Source organism: Nothobranchius furzeri, chromosome 5 (assembly GCF_043380555.1).
Source record: "Nothobranchius furzeri strain GRZ-AD chromosome 5, NfurGRZ-RIMD1, whole genome shotgun sequence".
Lineage (NCBI taxonomy): Eukaryota > Metazoa > Chordata > Actinopteri > Cyprinodontiformes > Nothobranchiidae > Nothobranchius > Nothobranchius furzeri.
This window is the reverse complement of record NC_091745.1, coordinates 44,962,277-44,983,612: the sequence shown is the minus strand read 5'-3', so window position 1 is coordinate 44,983,612 and position 21,336 is coordinate 44,962,277. Positions and strand designations below refer to the sequence as shown.

The window sequence follows — 21,336 nt, the reverse complement described above, 5'->3', positions numbered from 1 at the left end:
ACACGTGTCATCAAATTGAATGGAAGTATTACAACCTGCCAAACTGCTTGGTTTGTAATTACCACAGTCAGTTTGAACATGTTGTCCACTAAAACAAATAAACAAAATAAACAATACATTCTATCTTGTTTTTATATCATTGGCTTACTATCAGTGACCCCTGTTCTGCTGCATCTACTCAGTTCTTCACTGTTCAACTCTGACAGGGTCTTTCCTTGACCAAAACTTCCTTCACCTAATGAGATTGGCTCAATATCAAGTGTGTGTGTGTGTGCGCACGTGTGTATCTGTGTGTTTGTGTGTGTGTGTGTGTGTGTGTGTGTGTGTGTGCATGTGTGTGTGTGTGCGTGCGTGTATCTGTATGTGTGCGTGTGCACGTGCGTGCGTGCGTGTGTGTGTGTGTGTGTGTGTGCACGTGCGTGCGTGCGTGTGTGTGTGTGTGCATCTAGCACACGTATCTGGGTTGCAGAAAAAAACGAAGCGAGGTGGCAGGGACTAGATGTGTCCCAGCTAGGGGAGGAGGCTGAACCACACAGATAAGCTCTTCTACTCACCAAAACGGCTTTGTGGGGCCAGGATAAGGATCCAATTAATTTCAGGTTTTAAAATGGGAACGGGACCGCAGAGACTAACTTTAGGAGAGAAAAGATGGAGAGAAAAACACAGCTGGAAAATAACTGGATGGATCAGCTCATCTTCTAAACACAATTTTTTTAATCTAACTCCTCTATTTCACACTCTTTGATTTTCTGTCTCCAAAGTTATTTTAGACAATCTGGCTGTACATCCAATTGGCCTCACAGCCACAGATCATGTGTAGCCACGCCAGCCCAGGACCTCCACATCCAGCATCTTTATCTCTGAGTTTGTCTAAGACGAGCCTATAGGACAGCTGCTGCAACAAATGGTTTGCATGCACAAAGAACCTGCAAAGTCTGTCATCTCAGACCATCTCAGGGTCTCGACATGACTACCGTTTGTTGTTGTATCTAACTGAGAAAATGCTCTAATTTGAAGGCATCTGGCACCTTGGAGAGGAGTTGTGTTAATGTATGACAGAAAAGATGTGTGACGTCATGTGGGTGAGTTATTTATTGATGTGATTGTCACATCACTAGCTCTGGTGCATTCTGTGGAAGAAATTACAACGTCAATTGATCAGAATAAACATGTTCTAGGGATATTTATTGATTTAAAAAAGGCTTTTGATACGGTTAATCATAAAATGTTACTTGAAAAGGTAGAGAGGTATGGGATTAGGGGTGTAGTGTTGAGCTGGTTGACAAGCTATCTACAACAGAGGAGACAGTTTGTGAAGTTTGAAGAATGTTCATCTTAATGGTTGGACATTGTTTGTGGAGTACCACGGGGTCTGTGTTGGGGCCAAAATTATTGTTATTATATATTAATGATTTGAGTAATGTAACAAATACACTGACATTTGTTTTGTTTGCCGATGATACCACTATTGTCTGTGCAGGAAATAATATTAGCGACTTAGAAAGGATGGTCCAAATTGAAATGTGCATCATTAAAGAGTGGTTTATTGAAAATAAGCTTACATTAAATATAGCAAAAACAAAATGTATGCTGTTATGTATGGCTAATAAAACTGAGGTTAAGCTGCAAATAGATGGATGTGAAATTGAGCAAGTAACAGAAAATAAGTTCCTTGGAATAATAATTGTAATTGATAATAAATTAAGTTGGAAACCACAAATTAAACATGTATATAATAAAGCTGTGAGAAGCATCTACATTGTGAATAAAGCTCGGCAGTACTTGGATTATAAATCACTCCATGTCCTTTATTATTCATTGATTTATCCCAATATTATTTACTGTGTAGAGGTATGGGGTAATACTTATAAAACATCTATTGTACCCTTGTCTATCATACAGAAAAGAGCCCTGAGAGTCGTTCACAATGTTAGATTTAGAGAACACACTAATCCATTGTTTATATATTCAAAAATACTAAAATTTGAAGATTTACTTCAACTATATACAGCGACGTTCATGTTTAAAGTGCATAGGAAATTATTACCAAACAAATTATTAATGCTATTTATAAAACCAGATAACGTATATAATTTCAGATACAAACTTAACTTTAGGCATGCATGTTTTAGAACAACAGTAAAGTCATTTTGTTTTTCTGTTACAGGTGTAAAAGTTTGGAATAAGCTAAGTGGGGATCTAAAGCAAAGTCCCTCATTGCATAAGTTCAAAAATAAGTATAAAAAAAATAGACCAATTAATTACATGGAGGAGGAGGAAAAGTTGTAAGGGTGTTGCATTTGATTGTAATTGTCTGTTGTTGGTGAGCTGGGAGCTGGGAACATTGGAAGGGGGGAGGTGAAACATAAAAAAATGTAAATTTTGTTTGTGTGATTGAGGATGAAACATGTTATGAGAAAATGGCTATGACACTCGGTGTAGGGAAAATATATATATTTTTTGTTTGTTTTATCTTTCTTGAAATTTGATTTGGGGGGATTATATGAGCTACCAAAGCTTCTTTCCCTTCCTATTGAACATGTTCCACATATATATATGCATATACATATGTATGGGTTTCTTTTTGAATACTTTTTGAATACTTTGATTTGTCTATTGATTTACATGTTCAATAAAGAAAGAAATAAAAAAAAATGTCGTGGACAGAGTTGTGAACAACATTTGAGAGAAAGCTTATTACCAATGGGAACAAAGACAAAGTCTTACGTTTATAATTTTGTGGATTGTGTCATACCTTCAGCACCCAACAACCATGGAGCTACACCCATGCTCCCACTGTTGTCTTTAGTGTCACAAGAGAACAAAGTACATTTGTGTGTTAAAGCTGGCCCAGTTTATTTAGTACTGGAGAAATGAAAATCTATTAATTGTACTATGATGACTAATATGTCTTAAGGGAGGCCTAAAAAGTAGTCTGGGTTATTGGAAAAGAGCATGTATGCATCATTCAAAGCTTTTTCATCAAAGACTGCACGAAGACATGTGACTCACTTTTTCACTAATACACGGGACAAGTTTTCCATTTTCAAAGCTGGAAAATTATAATAATGAATACTGTGTACTAAGACGGACCAACATGAAAAGGCTATAATGACTCGTTTCCTCTCAGCTAATGAAATGGCAACAACCTCTTAAAAAGCATAGACTACAGAGCTTGTAAAAAATTATGCCCATTAAGTTTGTGTTAATTAACATGGCTAAGATGCTGCAGTAAAGAGCAGGAGTGACATAATGGCCTAACATTTGCAGAAGTAATGAATGGTGAGGTGTGTGAATCAGTGCATCTTTGTGATCAATGAGTCTACAGCCCACATCCGTCTTGCTAAGTATTGCTGAAGGAGTGCAGCTTTCAAATGATAAAGACCTAATGTACAGTGGTGTTTTCACAGAGCCCTGGTGCAGGATGAATACTTTGGTGCAGGAAAGAAACTCTTGGTTAAACATCATCTTATGGCTGGGTTAAAATAACAACAGATGTTAGGTTACAAGAGTGTAGCGCACATACTGGAACAATTCTCATCAACATAACTGAACTACTGCATTTTATATTCATCATCATTTTTAGCTGCATTTAACTTTTTGATTTTGCACTGGGATTCAGTTTAACCTCCCCGGACTCTACATACCCTAAGGAGAACTGAACAGAATGGATGCAAGACTTTCACATGGCACTGGAATATTAGCAAGTGTATCAGTGGGTTGCTTGAAACATTTTATAAATGCAAGACCAACAATGATGCATTATTTAAATTGCACTAATTTACAGCTATTGTACATAACAGACTACCCGATGATTGTTCCTTTTGGCAGGCAGCTGTTATTAACTATTAAAAAGATAAATCAGTCAATTATAGAAACGAGAATAAATGTGTTCAAATTAATCTCAACATGCATATAAGGTAACAGCTTCATTAATGTCTGATGTCTTCTTACCTGGTCCCATGGACAGATGATTCCTCCAGAAAACATAAAAAGGTATCCCATTGCTACCAAGCAAGCCCAGATGACCAAAGAGAAAATACGCAACAGCTTCTTGAAAACAGACTCAATGCAGACCAGTACAAAGACTGCCAGGAATATCGCCAGTGTGGTGGGAATTGTGATGACGAAGGCCACGTGGTCTGCAACGTTCTGCGAAAGAATAAAGGCAGAAGATAAATGCATTGGAGAGAGGCCAGGAAGCTAGCTGTCACATAATTTAAGTTGGGAAAAGATCCTCATAGAAAATTAATGTTTGGAGAAACACAAAATCATTTGCTTCCTTAGTTCAAACCATTTTAGAGCAAAATGCTACTCTGATGGCACTTTTTCTCAAATGTGCTAAAACTGGAAAGTATCATGAGCTGTTTTATCATTGGGTGACTTAAAAAGGAAAAGGAGTGATGCGTGAAATAGGTAAACGCATATAACTTATTGCATGTGTGTTGACATTTTTATGCAATCTCAAAGTGCTATTCATCATACAAACAGCATTAAATGAAAATCCTGTATTGTGCATGATCTGAGAATGCAGTTCTTAAATCATTGATTTGAAAATGTTGGCTTTGATTTAAAGATTGAAAATTAGAATACAAAATCACTTTTTTGCACATTAATTTATACTTGAGAATAATTTGTCCCATTGTTACAGGCTCCCACTGTTGACCTCTAAAGCTCAAGCCACATGCATAATAGATTTGCTACTGCTTTCTGTTGTTCACTTATGAAGGATGAAATCAAAATTTCAGGAGGTAGAAATGGTACAGAGGGATGGGGTGGGATGGGATGGGATGGGGGGGGGGGGGGGTGAATGTATTAAATCAACACTGCCTATCACCACACACTGAACAGAATATTATAAAATAACTTTTTTGGATTACGATAAATGTTAAAAAATTATGTTAAGTAGCTGCAGACTGAAAAATCTGAATAATAAAACATTATTGGTGAGGAGCGGCACATCTATCCGTTCCTTCTGCAAAACAAAACACTTCTCCTTCCTCTTGTCCTTTCTGCTTTCCTTGTTTAGCCTCCATCCCATCAAATTTCGTCTTTTTCTCATGCACAATCAACGCAACGGGACATGAGAGGATGTATGTGACGGCAGAAAGCCACACGCGGTTTGTCTCGCCCAGAGCGGGCCTTCAAAACAGCAAAGGATTTAGGTCAGCCATCCAGAAGGATGGAGGGATGAAGGGATAAAAATGAAAGTCACAGAAAAAAAATGAGGTGAGAGAGATGGAGGAGAAATGGAGGATGATGAAGAGGAAAAAAAGGGCAAAGAAGCAGCCACGCATAAAGAAGAAGAAATTTTTATATACTGTTGAAGAAAAACATTGCATCTGGAACTGGACATCAATAATATAGCAGCTTCTCAGCTCATCCACAAGAATAATGTGTGGGCTCTAGTCTTTACTTGTTTATCACATCAAAACTGATTTTAAAAAAATGTCCTGATTTCATTAAAACAAATATAGCCTTGTACATGAGGGTTATATAATGGTTTTTACCTCCTGTGGAGGCTTGAAATAAGAAACATCAGAGGTGGAAAACAGTGTCTGCTGCAGCATTTATGACAAAATTGATATATTGTTGAGTTCTGAAATGAAAGGAATTAAAAGAATTGAAATCATTTTGTCCCATCAGAGCTGGTGACTCCTACAAAATGCTGCAACGTTTGCATGTGAGAGACACTCAAAATTTTGATGGATTGCTTTTTAAATGTCCTGGGGGGAGTATTTTCCAATAAAACAAACATTCATTTTCATAAGTAAAAACTACAGAAACATATTCTGATATTTTAATGTTAATAATTATTGCAAAAAAGAAGCATGAAAACACTTCTTAATAGGCAGAATACAATAAATTATAGCAACGAGATGTTAATTATATATTGTCTATGTGATGTACAATGCACATGTACATTGTGTACTAAGATTTTGACTAAATCTTACCTATAAGCAGAGCCAATAAAAAAAACAACACAACATACAGTGAAGTTGCATTAGTGAATGTGGTAACAATATGTGGATTTTAAATGATAATCATTTGATTTCTGGTTTGCATTTCCAGGGTCACATTACAAAGGTAACCCTGTTAAAATAGTGACAGAGCAAAACCAGACGCTCCTCTGCAGTTCAGTCAAGCATCAGTTCAAACAATAACTAAGCCCTTTATCCTCCCCCTTCACTTTTATCTCACCCTTCACTTCACGTTACAGCTGTGATGAGCACCGCATGCTGTGAGAGTCTGCATGTGGGTGCATAGAGGCACTGCAAAAGCATGTGTGTGTGTGCAAGTTTGTCAATTAACACCAAGCCACTCTGTGTGACTCGGATTCTGTGCTTATTTGTAGAATATGCAGGACGTGTTGGCACCCACCTCCACAGCTGTCCACAAACTAAATAACATACGTTCTGTATAGATTTCCTGCTTTACCTTTAATTAATGTCCCATCAACAGAGACATGTACCATATAATGCTGAAATATAAATCTATACATGTGAAGTTATGGCCTTTGGTGTGTGTTAATTTGCATTTGTGTGTGTGTGTGTGTGTGTGTGTGTGTGTGTGTGTGTGTGTGTGTGTGTGTGTGTGTGTGTGTGTGTGTGTGTGTGTGCGCGCGCGCGCGCGCGCGTTGTGAATGAGCAGCTTACCAGCCCCGAAGCAAAGAACACAGTCAGCAAAGCCAGGCAGGCTCCCATCACTATGAGGAGCAGAAAAACAATGAGAGGGTGCTGCTGGCTCATACAGTAGTAGGATTCATAAAGCCAGTCTGGGGTTCTTCTCCTCTTCTCCTCACCACTTCCTTCTTTATCCACTTCACCAGACACTCCTGCCCGGTCAAGGAGATACTGCTTCCTCCTCATCGCTTCTTGCCACATAGATCTTGGAGCCGAGAGGGAGGAAAAGGAGAGGGGGAAAGCAGAAGAGGAGGTGGTTACTGCTGAGGCATTAGTAGTTTCCATCACAGAAGAAGAGCAGTTGCTGTTCTGTTCTGTTTTTGTAACGTTGTTCTCATTGGGGACCCTGGAGTGAGAACTCCTGAGTTCCAGCTTGCTCCTCGGTTCTTCCTCCACCTCCTCCCTTAAATCCTTTAGCCGGAGACAACTGAAGGCTGATGCTGAGTCTGACTCAGACGCAGTGTGCACTGGCTGGAGAGGTGGCAAGAACGCACCAACGGTAGAGCGCAGCATCTTCCTCGTTCTTCCACTGCCAACATGTTGGGGTGGAAAATGAAGGGAAGCACAGACACAGAGTGCTCTTTAAAGAGAGAGAGAAAAGTGGGAGGGAAGTGAAGTGAAGGGAGAGGGGAGGGGAGGGGAGGGGGAAAGGGCTTAAAGGGGAGGGGAGGGGGGGGAAAGGAGGTGCAGAACAGAGAGAAGGAGAGACGTCCACCAGAGAAAAGGAGGAACGACGGAAGAAATAATTTTGATTATTAGGATTCAAAAAGTAATGTGAGTACATAGTAAATGACTGTGAATAAAAAATTCTCCAAACATAATAAGCATAACAGCAGGTAAACTTTACACTCCAATAAAAGCAACTATCATAATTTGTAATGTGAAGATAAGCATTATTTTAATTTTATGCAAAAGAAAAAAGAAACTTGTTCATCAGATAAACATAAACCCAGAATCAAAATGTTCAGTGTAGTTGAGTCAATGTGGCTAAAAAACGGAGTGTGGTGTGACAAACCGAAAAATTGCAATGAATATGCGTACATCTAAAAAGATGTACAGTGATGGAATAATCTGGGCCTTTAAACACTAAAATTAAATTGAATAAATTTAGATGTCTGCTACTGCAGAAACATAAACATAAACATAATAATAATAATAATAATAATAATAAAGACTAATTATTTTAATTGGGACTGATTTCTAAAAATGAATCATTATATTATAATATAGGAATTTTTTCATGTGTCATGTCCTACCCCCAGACTGAAGATGGGATGCCTGCAGCCTTCTTAACAAAGCATGCACTTCGTAAACGTCACCTTAATCAAAGACGTGTGACTCATTACTCCAACTTAAGGTCTAGTCACTGATTTACAGAACAGAACCTATCAACAGTAGGAGGTGCTTGGTAACATATTTCAGGCACTGTTCAGTGTTGTTTGGTTAAAACTGGGGAAAGTTGATTTAAAACAAAAAATTGCCTTACACAGGTTTTGAGAATAAGATATAATCGTTTTTGCATCAGTTTTAATAAACCAACAGCTGTTTGAAAGAAAATACGAGACCTGAAAATCCACACCATTTATCTATGCACACTCATGATTCAGCTAATTTCAAATATTACAAAAAAATAAAAATAATAAAACAGCTGTCTGAAAGAGGTAAGCAGCCGTTTAAATGAACTATTGCAATATGATGTCACATTTGTTTACTTTTATCACACATCTTTCTCCATTAGCTCTGTTCTTGTCTATGATCTCTTTTCTCCAGGGGCGACTTGGTCCTGTTAGGAGTGTAGTTTAATCTCATTGTTAAAATTAGCATGCTTTTCTACCTATTTCATTTTATTATTAATCTGAAACTGAAACCAATTGTTTTCCAACAAGCTCAAAATGATCTGTCCAGCATATGCTGAGTGTTAAAGCAAAACACGGAAAATCACGGAAAACTGGTCAGTTTAAAGCCACTACATTTGACTTGATTCTGTAGATATGAGCATCTTTTTTTTTCTAAATAAGAAAAGTTGCTAGGATTGCAATAACTTTTTCTAATAGAGCTGTTTGGTTTGGGGAAAAAATAAAGTTCTTGAATATTTTGGTTAAAACTGGTCTCACAATTACTTATCACTTATTGAGTGACTCAAGATGATCATAGGCACTAAGTTGTCTGAGGCTTTATTCCTCTGGAAGGGTCAACCATTGGCAAACAGGTCCTAGGTGAGAGATTGCAAAAAGAGCATCCCAAAGACCCCTTATGAAGAAAAATATACATGGAAATAGTGTTCCTTCGTCCGGACATGGGTCACCGAGGCCCCCCTCTGGCAGTTGGGGCATGTTGGCGAGCACCTGGTGGCTGGGCTTTCATCCATGGAGCCTGGCCGGGCACAGCCCGAAGAAGAAACGTGGGTCCCTCTTCCAATGGGCTCACCACTCGTGGAAGGGGCAAAATGGGTCAGGTTCAGTGTGTGACGGGTGGTGGCCGAGAGCAGGGACATTGACAGTCTGTCCCTCAGCTACAAAAGCTGGCTTTTGGCATGTAGAAGGTCACCTCTCCGGTAGAGAAAAAGGCTGACTTGGTGTGCAAGGTTGAGAGGTTCCAATTAGATATAGTCGGACTCACCTCAACGTATGGCTCTGGCTCTGGACCAGTTTCCTTGAGAGGGCTGGACACTCTACCACTTTGGAGCTACCCCGACTGAGAGGTGCTGAGCAGGGGTGTGCATACTAGCTGAACGAGTGGGTTGCCTACTTCCGCCTACATGTGGGGGGATGGGTCCTGACCGTTTTTGTACTTATGCACCACCTGCAGTTCAGACTATCTGCCCTTTACCCACCTTGGAGTAGGTGCTGGAGAACGCTCCTTCTGGTGACTCTCTCGTTCTGCTGGGAGATTTTAACACTCAAGTGGGCAAGGAAAGTGAGAACTGGAGAGGTGTGGTTGTAAGGAACAGCCCCCTGATCTGCATTTGAGTGGTGTTTTGTTATTGGACTTCTATGCTAGTCATGGATTGTCCATAATGAACACCATGTTCAGGCATAAAGATGTCCGTATGTGCTCGGCACCAGGATACCTTAGGCCGCAGCCCGATAATCAACTTTGTTGTTGTCTCATCTGATCTGCAGCAGCATGTGTTGGACACTTCTGTAAAGAGGGGAGTGGAGCTGTCAACTGACCACTATCTGGTGGTGAGTTGTGAGGGTCTGCTGGGAACATCTGGCAGAGTCTCCTGTCAGAAGGAGCTTCAATTCCCATCTCCGACAGAACTTCCAATATGTGCCGGGGGAGGCGGGGGACATTGAGTCTGAATGGACCCTCTTCCATTCGTCCATTGTCGAGACGGTCCACCAGATCTGTAGCCGCAGGGTCATCAGTGCCTGTCATGGCAGCAACCCCGGTACCTGCTGGTGGTAGTCACAGTAATGCCGTCAAGCTGAAGAAAGAGTCATATCAGATCTTTTTGGCCTGTGGAACTCGAGAGGCAGCTGACAGGTATCAGCAGTCCAAGCGTAATGTGGCTTGGGTGGTTGCCGAGGCAAAAACCCAGGTGTGGGAGGAGTTCGTGAGATCATGGTAAATGACAATCAAAGGGCTTTGAGGAGATTCTGGTCCACCATCCGGCACTTCAGGAGGGGAAAGCAGTGAACACTGTGTATGGTGGGGATGGTGTGCTGCTTACCTTGACTCGGGACATTGTGGAGCAATGGGCGGAGTACTTTGAAGACCTCCTCAATCCCATCGGCATGTCTTCCAGTGAGGAAGCAGAGTCCAGGGACTTTGGGTCGGACTCTCTGGAGCTGAGGTCACTGAGGTTGTCAAAAAGCTCCTTGGTGGGGGTGGAATAGATCCGCCCGGAGTTCCTTAAGGCTCTGGATGTCGTAGGGCTGTGTTGACTGACGAGGCTCTGCAATTGCACAGTTTGGGGGCAGTTCCATTTGAATGACAGACAGGGGATGGTGTCTGTCAATGCAGTGTGTGTTCCAACTACAGGGGAATTACACTCTCGACCCACCCTGGTAAGGTCTTTTCAGGGGTTCTGGAGAAGAAGGTCCATCGGATTGTCGAACCTCAGAATCAGGAGGAACAATGTGCTTTTTGTCCTGGCCGTGGAACACTGGAACAGCTCTATACCCTTAGAGGGGTCCTGGAGGGTGAGTGGGAGTTTGCCCAAACAATCTACATGTGTTTTGTGGATTTGGAGAAGGTGTTCAGCCATGTTCCTCTGGGGGCCCTGTGGTGGATATTTCAGAAGTATGGGGTACCAGGCCCTCTGATACGGGCTGTTACGTCCCTGTATGACCCATGTCAGAGCTTGGTCCGCATTGCCAGTATCTTGTTCTCGATGGGAATTAGTTTATGCCAAAGCTCCCCTTTGTCACCAATTCTAGTCATAACTTTTATGGACAGAATTTCTAGGCACAACGAAGGTGTTGAGGGGATCTATTTTGGTGACCTAAAGATCAGGTCTCTGGTTTTTGCAGATGATGTGGTCCTGTTGACCTCATAAGAACGTAATCTCCCGCTCTCGCCGGAGCGGTTCACAACCAAGTGTGAATCAGCTGTGATGAGAATCAGCTTCCCTAAATCAAAGACCATGATCTTGAGTCAGAAAAGGGTAAAACGTCTTCTCCGGGTGAAGGATGAGGTCCTCCCCAAAGTGGAGGAATATCTTGGGGTCTTGTAGGGCTGTTCGATTATGGCAAAAATGAAAATCACGATTATTTTCAATGAAATTGAGATCGTGATTATTTCACGATATTTATTTAACTATAACAATGTATTGAATAATTGCTTTAAAGATTGTCAAAAAATATAAAATGGTGTGCAAATACTAACCACTGTGCAAATGTTTGCTTTGCAATATAAGAAAAAAAATGTAAACGTTAATGTTCAGTGAACTTCCAAATACTGCATAATATTTATGCATACAAATAACCAAACATCAAGGCAAGCTGTATAGCCACACAATGCACAATTGCATCAAACTGACATTGAGGTATGTCAACTATAGTTGCTGCCTGAACAAAAATAAAATTAAACACTGAAAGTAGTACCTTTTGTAAAAAATAAATAAAAACTAGTAGGCCAGAGTCCCATACAATCTTAAAATGACTCAACAAAACATGGTTCCTGCAACCTTTCAAAGGTTTTTAGCCAAAAACACCAGCCTATTAACATGGTCAGGCCTTAGGGATGCACACAGGCAGTTGACAACATTTCCACCAGTGCTGAAGACCCTTTCTGATGAGGCACTTGTGGCTGGGATGCAAAGATATTTCTTTGCCAGGATGCAGAGTCGTGGGAAGAGGTTCTGTGATAGCTTCCACCACCCCAGTGGGTCTTCCTCTGTGTCCAGGGTCCCTGCCTGGAGGTACCCCTGAAGCTCACAAGCTATGGCCTGGTCCAGTTGAAGAGTATGTTCTGCACCTGGAGCTGCTGGTCTGTGAGGGGCCTTAAAGAAGCTGCTTAGGCCCCTTTTCCTCTTTGTTTGGTTTGATGCACCATCATCAGCAACCTCCGTGTTACAAACGGGTGTCCCCATCACTGCAGCCTCCTTTAATGGGACAAACATAAAATGACAGCAACACAGAATGAGGAACCAGTTTTATCTGTCTCGGGTTTGGCATTCTAAAGTACAATCCTTAAATAATTACTATACAGACAGACAGATAGACAGACAGACAGACAGACAGACAGACAGACAGACAGACAGATAGATAGATAGATAGATAGATAGATAGATAGATAGATAGATAGATAGATAGATAGATAGATAGATAGATAGATAGATAGATAGATAGATGATAGATGATAGATAGATAGATAGATAGATAGATAGATAGATAGATAGATAGATAGATAGATGATAGATAGATAGATAGATAGATAGATAGATAGATAGATAGATAGATAGATAGATAGATAGATAGATAGATAGATAGATAGATAGATAGATAGATAGATCTACTAGGGCGTGCAGCTGAGCGACTTCTGCACGCAGCTGAGCAAACTCCGCTGGGTCAATCTGAGACTCCGTCATCCTGTCAGGTTGGATTGGCTGAGCTGAAGCGTAACGGAGGTTGCTTGTAGGGTGGCTGTGTGACCCAGACGCGGAGTGGCTAGCGTTAGGTTGAACAGAGTACGCAGCTTTGATCTAGGAACGGCGATGCAGCGCTCAGATAGAGCCGAGGCTGAGCTGCGGTTCCGAATAATTAAGGAAGCTGTCTTACCAGTGGTAGGCAGCGAGGGAAGATCTCTTCCCTGGTTTGATGGTGGATCATACTGAGAACTAGGTTCGACGTATGTCTAGTACGATGACTGAGTGACAACTCAGCGGTGGCACTTCCCTAAATAGAGTTGACGTGATGACGTTGCCGAGCCGCGCCGGCGATGGGAATGCTGGGATGTGTAGTGCTCCGCCCGCTAGGTAAGTAGAGATGGTCAGGAGGAGGAGTTTGTGACAGATGTAAACTACCCATCCTTTACAATGACCAGAGTCATCTGAAGGCACTTCGAACATTCCAGTTGAATTCAGTTCATTATGCAAATTAGTTGAACGTTTTCTATAGAAGGAACCCAGCAGATTGCATCGAGTCACTGACTAGTGTCAGAGACTTTGCAGCAATCATCATACTAAGCAAGCATGTAGCGACAGTGGAGAGGAAAACTCCACTAACAGAATATTCTTGAATTATTTTTTTTAATTGGGTTAAAGTTAAACAAAGGGCTGTGAAAAATGTATCAAGAAAACAGAACTGACCTGGACCTAGAGGGTCAATACCCTGAATGTTCTATCCATTTCCCTGCTCCATCACACCTGGTTCAATCGTTGAATCACCTCTTTATCGTGTCCTCAAGTCCTTCAGAAGCCTGTTAATCACCCATTGATTCAAACCAGATGTTGGTGCAGGGAAGCATGCAGGTAGTGGCCCTCAAGGAAATGTAACATTTTGTATTCAGAGCAGCAAGGTCTTTCACATCAGTTAGTCAGCCTGAGAGTTGTTCCACAATTACGTTGCCTTTATCACCAGATTTTCCATTTGAATATGTTGCTTATGATGCATATTCAGTTATTTTAAAGCTTTGGAGCTTTTTGGATTATGGTTGACTTTCTCACTCATTGCTAAAAGTAACACAAAATGTTCTGCAAAGGTGTTAGTAAAGGAAGGAAGGAACTCTGCATAAATCTGTGATTCTCTTTGTTGTCTGATGCACTTTCAAGTCCTAAAGTGTAAAAATAACCACGTCTGTCCCAAACCAAACACTTGTACTGTTTTGACTTACCGCCACATAAAAACCTCAGCATCACCTTATATCACCATACAGAACAAATAACACATTTTATGGGGAATGTGCAGTGAGCAAAATGTTTAATTCATAACTCGGATAAGAAACGAGTTTGGTTAATATTCTAGAAATACATTTAAATCAGGGGTGCCCAATCCTGGTCCTCAAGGGCCGGTATCCAGCATGTTTTAGTTTTAATTCTGCTTCAACACACCTGATTTAAATCAGCAGGTGATCAACACGCTTCTACACAGCCAGACGAGCTGCTGCACTGGTAATTTAACCAGTTAATCAGGTGTGTTGGAGCAGAAAAACCACAAAAGCTACTAGATACCGGCCCTCCAGGACCAGGATTGGGCACCCCTGATTTAAATATTCAGAGTCTGACTTTCTATTCCTACTCAACCTTCATTCAATTTTTATTCTTGATTTGCACTTAACAAAAAGATGTGCTTTAGATGTTTGAATAACCCACATGTTGGCTAAAACACATAATTAACCTAACTGTAAGCATGTGTACAGGTTTTAGATCATACATTACATTAATCTGGTTCTGTCAATGTCACAATCTGAAGGCAGTGATGTAAGTAAGTAAAAGTAATGTATGTACATATCATAGCCAAAGGCCTGAGAGAGAGAGAGAGAGAGAGAGAGAGAGAGAGAGAGAGAGAGAGAGAGAGAGAGAGAGAGAGAGAGAGAGAGAGAGAGAGAGAGAGAGAGAGAGAGAGAAGAGAGAGAGAGGGTGTGTGTGTGTGTGTGTGTGTGTGTGTGTGTGTGTGTGTGTGTGTGTGTGCGTGCGTAAGGAATAAAGAGGATTAGCACTAATTTATCCTGTGGCAGGATAACAACTGATACAAGGCAGGTGAGACAATGAGAGGCAACTTAAACCAGATGCGAGGGAGGAATGGAGAACAAACCAAAGAAGCAACTGAGGTTAAGAATAACCACAATAAAAACTGAAGATGTACAATTACAACAAAACACAAAATACATAATAAAAGTGAATGAATGTTTAGTGGAATATCAAGATGAAGATTTTTCTTCCATCTTTAAGAAACAGTCTTTAGCTAAATCACCATTTTGTTTCATCTCCTTAGGTTGTTAACTTTTATTGAGCTTCTTTCTTCTTCTTCTTCTCCCATGTCTGTATCTTTCTTCTCACCGGTCTCTTCCTGGTTCTCTGTGCTATTATTCTTCCTGGCCTTTTTCTTTACTCATTTTCACTTTTGTGGCCTCCTTTGGTCACAGCCTGATGGGTGATGCAGGTGCATCTTCCTTGTTGGCTGAAAATGAACCTCACATGGAGCAACACCAGAGGCGGTGTTATGGAATACTTGAATTGCCAAATTGTCTTTTTTCCAAATGAAGCAGACAGTAAAAGTGAACTTAAGTAATAAGAGACAGAATATGCTTTTCTACTGATCTCAATATTTTCTATTGGCAGGAAATGAAATGTTGTCTTAAGTGGAAATTTCTTGAATATACAGCCAGCTACTTAAGAGTGTTGTAGAATGAGCAGAGAAGTGACTAAAATATCAGTCTACTGTGTTTTTGTTGCGTAGCACACTGTTGGCTGTGTCTAATGTTCATGCTGAATCAACACTGGGACTCTGACAGAAATCTACTTGTTTGGTTCAGTATAGAGAATCATTTGTTTGCATTAATGATGTTTTCTTTTACTGCATGAACTTTAAATAAAACATTTTTTTAAACTATCGAACAAAACAATTCACATGATATGCTTTTAACTGAAATCCCATCCTCTTACTTGGAGCGTAAAGCTTGGTTTATGCTTGACGCATTTACTTTCCGCTTGGTGATGCCGCTCGCGGATGGAACGTGCTTCACAACTTGCAGCGTTTATGGTTCATGCGGCTCGTCTCTGCGGTGAGCCAATATTCTCCCAAACAGTGGCGGCTGGTGAAAAATATTTTTGGTGGGGCTGTGCTATTTTTTTTAAACAAACTTGTGCTTTCTGAGCTTTGTGCACAACTTCACTATTTCCTGAATTAAGCACAGCTCTTTTATTTCCTGTCTTACATCATTGGACAAACTGATTAATCCAGGTGTGTCTGACTATTGGCAAACTGCCTTGCGGACCAAGGTTGAAAAATATTGCATTAAATTGCACATAAAATAACATGACCATAAATGGTAAATAGGCAATGCAAGAGGCAAGTAACAAAAACATTTTGTTTAATTTCAACATTTGAGTGAACACGAAAAATTATGAGCAGGTCACTGTTACAGTAATGGTAGTAAACACTACTTAGACAAAATGCCAGAAATTTACACTGTTAGGACTTATGGAAAGTGGAAACACTTTCATAGGAAATAATGTCATCAGTATCCTCTTACAAATGTCATATTTCCCACTTCCCAAGCTGGGAAATTTGTTTGCTGCAGCAGAAGTGTAACAAGTAAAATGGAATCAGATTGATGTATGTACAAATTTACTTGAAATACACATTTACATGATTAAATATGTATAATAAGTATGTGTGTTGAAATTAGTTTTTACAGTTATTGCACATTAAACAATGTACATGTTATTAAACAAATGTCCCGGTTTGTGGGACAACCAAGGATTTCTGATTCTGATAATGGTCAGCTTACCTCTGCACCCAGCTGCTGTTCTCCCTGTCCAAACGTCCTCCGTTTCTTTGTTGGCTGCTGCACTGATGCGCTGCATTCCTCAGTCAGAGAATGAATGGAGTCCCCAATGAGACACAAGTTCCACATCCACCTTCTGTGGATCCCAGCCGTTTTGAATAACAAACACAGAAAGCAAAATAACGCATTAGCGTGATTGCATCCAGCTAGCCACTGCTTCCTGGTGTACCAATTTTGGGAGAAGCGTCGTGTGTACAGTTTACCCTTCTCCTTCTCCTGCTGGCTTATCTTTACATCGGGCTGATCTGGTCCAAGCTCTTTGACATTAAGTTTTTCCACCATAGTTCTCCTCTCGAACGGATACTGGAGGAGACCGAACTGAATTCAGTGGCTGCTGAGATCCGGTATCCATGTTGTAGGCGCACTGGCATCCATGTCTACGTCTGCGTCACGACCGTCAAAACGTGCTGGAGTCGAGACTGTCCGAGTTCTACCGAACATCAACGAAAGCCTTGGCGGTAGCTCTATCGCCCATCATGCTTCTGAAACTTTCTGAAACAACGTCGACGCTGATTGGATACATTCCCATTCCTACCCTTTGATTTTCTTGTCAGCAATTGGACAACTGGTCCCGTCCTGTTTGGGCGATTGAAAAACAGCACACAGCCTCCACCGCTCGGCAGAGACCGGCAGAGACCAATATAGATATATATACATATATGATTTATTTTTGTTACAAAACACACAATTAACTTAGAATATGTGATTATTGTTAATTTTATTTATTTATTTTTTAAAATAAAAATTAAAAACACAGGGGAAACTCGGAGGGCGGCGCCCTATCGCCCTCTACTGGCCAGCCGCCACTGCTCCCAAACTGTGTGGGGAAGCATGGAGCTCTACAGCATGCATCCAACACCACCATAGTAGAAGTAAAAATGACTGTTGTTTAGAACATGGCATTCCAGCATTTTTTAACAGCGTCCTCGTCTTTTCCGACAGTGCGAGCTATTTCTCTCCAAGAACTATTAACAACATGTTGATCACGGTGATTTTTGAGAGCTGAATCATACAAATGTCTGTATTTACGAACCTCTGCCATACTTGATCTTGCCAGTCAGCCATGTTTTTCCGCGTCCGACCGTCCGCGTGGTTAGAAAATTTCCTAGGTGCGCGGTGCGGAAAGTTTGGTCGGTGCGGAGGTGCGGTGGAGGGGCGTGGTTGTTAAAATGACGCAATTTTGCCGCGCGGAGTTGTGCGAACCTCGCCGACACGTCAAGCATAAACCAAGCTTAACAGTCGGCATAGACACATGAAATTGTTATTAAATTGTACTCAGTTCAGTGCAGAAGTCACCTCCAGCCCATCACAGAAAAGGTTAATGATGCCAGCGTCTTAACCAGTCCAAGCCCTCCATTGTAGACAAGAGAGCAGCAAAAGTTTTACTTTGAATACATCAATCTTTTACCATTGTATGTCATTTTTTCAAACAGAGATTTAACAAAAAAATTATATTAAATGTACTGATAGGTAATATTTTATTTATCCCATATTACCTGAAAGGATGACACACGCAGAGGAATTAAATTGGTAATTTGTATTTTCCATGACCCATTAACCTGAAATAAACAGATACACACAGAGGAGTTCATTTTACACTGTGTTGCCAAACAGCAGAGAGAAGACGCTGGGTCAACCCCTTCCGGAGCTGTTCCCAAGTCTCTCTGTCACTCCTCAGTTTCACAGGGGTTTTATTGACAACCAGGACAGAGAAGGCAGGCCTTCTCAAGTTACAGACTTACAGGCTCTTCATCTCCCAGGACACCACATTCCAGAGATAATCATCTTGTCTCAGGAAGTTACAGATAACAGGAGGGTGATCAAAGAGGTCTTCCTTCACCACTCAAAGGCCTAATCCACACGTAGCCGTTTTTTAAAAAAAACGAATATCTGCCCCTCCAAAAACTTGCATCCACACCACCTCGTTTTAAAAAACAACTGTCCACACGTACCCAGATAAATACGTTGTTAAGGACATGCCAGACCTGTAGGCGGCAGTACTTCCCTCGTTCTTAACCTCGTCCTTCATCTGTGGTCTTCCGCAAGGAGCAGTAATTCCGCTTGCAAAAACAAACAAGCAAAAAGCGCTTGGACAATTGATAAAGCGAGCGCAGCTCTGAGGGCATCCATGCTGTCGGCTAGTGTAAACACAGGTCGCACACGTGATGTCAGCATTTTTTTGTCACGGAAAGTGACGTTGCGGACCTTAAAACTCCGGTTTTGTCTGTCCACACGCAGACACCCAAAACGGAGAAAATGCAGATCTTCACTTTGGCCGGAGTTTTTAAAAAGATCCATTTTCGTGTGAAAAAACTCCGTTTTTGTGTGGATGACAGTCCAAAACGTAGAAAAATATCTATGTTTTGGCAGATCCCCGGCTACGTGTGGACAGGGCCTAAGATGTGATCAAAGCTGATGACCCTCCGTTTAAACAAACACCTGCACTGTTACATCAATAACCCTGTGACCCACTTCTTTCCTATATACGCACCAGCTCTGCGTTTAACACCTCAGCTCCACACACACATAGAGAGACAGAGACAGACAGACAGACAGACAGACAGAGCCGGCTCAAAGCTTCAGAACTGTAGCTACACAATCACACTTAGAACAGAACCTGCAGGATTCACACACACTCAAAAACCCAGATACACGCCCCTTTTCACACACACACACACACACACACACGCACGCACGCACGCACACACACACACACACACACACACACACACACACACACACACACACAGAGACATGTATGCCTTCACAAACAAACACAGATATCCGCCGAAGCAAAGTTCACAGCCGGGTTTTTAACACTTTGGCACAGATTTAAAACCACAATGCAGCACAGACGTCCGATGTCTGTGATGGGACAGCCGACACTAATATGTCAGCAACAAATCACAGGACCACAAAGATCTGCACAACCAGAAGTGGCAAATCCGATCAGAAATGGGACGCAGCCCCAATACCAGATGCACAACAAATTACAAATAACACACAGCAAGGCCGAATTTAGACCAACTGTGGATTCTTTGGCCAACTGTAGCGGTGATTAATTTTTGTGTACCTTTGTTGCACCATGAAATATTTAAACAATCCCAGCGACAGTGTGATTTTTAGCAACTATCCTCTCCACTCGACACCAGCACATGGACTCTGTGCTGCGTGTATATAGCAACAGTTTTAGGTGCCCCTGCACATTCACCTGTACTTACCACCCACAGCACTGTGGGCTGCCTGTGCGCGTAGACAGACTAATTACAACCTCCCTCATTCAAGACCAGGTCTACAGCCACGGTTCACAGTTCCAGTGCAACCCCTAGCTGGACACGAAAATGTCTTTTCGTGCGTGAATGGCAGTCACCACAATCAGCTTAAAAACACACTGCCAGCAGTTAAGGAAAAAGGTGCAAAATAATGAGGTACTTACTCTCCTCTGCGTGGTAAATTCGTCCTGAGTTCGGGAAGGCGAGAGCGTAAATGGGAATCTGCCTGCGGGGCTAAAAAAACGGCCGGTGAAACAATTATAGTTCCCCGGGCTTTGATGAGGTAAGTGGCGCCTGCACGGCTTCCCGAAGACAGCTTCCCACCGACAGCTTCGCCTTCCCGGGTTTTGGCACCAAAATGATAGGTAATATTTTATTTATCCCATATTACCTGAAAGGATGACACATGCAGGGGAATTAGATTGGTAATTTGTATTTTCCATGACCCATTAACCTGAAATAAACAGATACACGCAGAGGAGTTCATTTTACACTGTGTTGCCAAACAGCGGAGAGAAGACGCTGGGTCAACCCCCTCCGGAGCTGTTCCCAAGTCTCTCTGTCACTCCTCAGTTTCACAGGGGTTTTATTGACAACCAGGACAGAGAAGACGGGCCTTCTCAAGTTACAGACTTACAGGCTGTTCATCTCCCAGGACACCACATTCCAGAGATAACAGAGATAACAATGAGCTTACAGGAGCAGACGTTCTTTAAGACTCGATAACAGTGAGCTTTACAGAAGAGCGCAGACGTTCTTTAAAGCTCAAAAAGGATCATATAGAAAATACCCAACATGTACTTTAATCAGTCAGGGAAATGGGAAAGCAGTTTGCTACTAGAAAAGTAAAACAGACAGAGCATGTTTAGCAGAATTATGCGTGATCAAGGCTCAGCTGTTCTGTCTGCTTAGAAAAATGTTTGCCCTAGAGCATTTTTATAATCCCATAGCTTAAAGTGTTATTGTGGTTTTTCTCTGTGATGTCTGACTCATATAAATGTCATCTTATCTTCCCAGAAAAGTAATCTGGTCTTTCTTTTCAAAATCGCTCACTTTTACTATCTGAATTTTGGTTTTAGGATTAAACCAGCAAAACCCTTAATAAAAAAAACACAGCTGTTGTATGGAAATAGGAAGCCCAACTGTCATGATCTGCCCCTGCCCTGTCCCTTGTTAACCTGCCCATGTGTTCCTGGTTTTCCCCAGTGTATTTATACCTCCCGTCTCGTATGTCCTGTGTCAGATCATTGTAGTTTTTTGTCATTGTTGTCCTGTGCTGTTCGTTCCCGTTCCACCATTAAAACAGTTTTTTACTTTACCTGAAGCCTGCATCTGTACCTCCTGATCTGCGCCACCACACTTGGTCCATCATCTCCACACCCGCAACGTGACAGAATGATCTGACCAACCTGGACCTGTGGTGA

The 21,336-nt window shown here is 41.5% G+C and overlaps 2 protein-coding genes across 5 annotated transcripts in view; both read right to left on the bottom strand.

Moving 5' to 3' along the window:
• adcy2a (adenylate cyclase 2a) overlaps positions 1 to 7,253 on the bottom strand; it is a 90,499-nt gene extending 83,246 nt beyond the window's left edge. For 3 of the 4 annotated variants that reach the window (XM_015949128.3, XM_015949129.3, XM_015949130.3), the window contains exons 1-2: positions 6,657 to 7,253; positions 3,955 to 4,152 (exon numbers count right to left, since the gene is read on the bottom strand). In XM_015949128.3, the coding sequence (XP_015804614.2) occupies positions 3,955 to 4,152; positions 6,657 to 7,196 (738 nt within the window). In that variant the 5' untranslated portion in view covers positions 7,197 to 7,253. The remainder of the gene's footprint in view (positions 1 to 3,954; positions 4,153 to 6,656) is intronic. The other variant, XM_015949131.3, reaches the window with a different exon arrangement.
• A 4,160-nt stretch (positions 7,254 to 11,413) lies between these two features.
• On the bottom strand, positions 11,414 to 20,576 carry LOC129163319 (uncharacterized). The gene is made up of 3 exons (XM_070550812.1): positions 18,137 to 20,576; positions 16,584 to 16,943; positions 11,414 to 12,234 (listed from the first exon to the last, which is right to left on the bottom strand). Exons 1-3 carry the CDS (start codon positions 18,230 to 18,232, stop codon positions 11,821 to 11,823), a joined length of 870 nt encoding a protein of 289 aa, XP_070406913.1. The 5' UTR covers positions 18,233 to 20,576; the 3' UTR covers positions 11,414 to 11,820.
• Between the last annotated feature and the right edge of the window lie 760 nt (positions 20,577 to 21,336).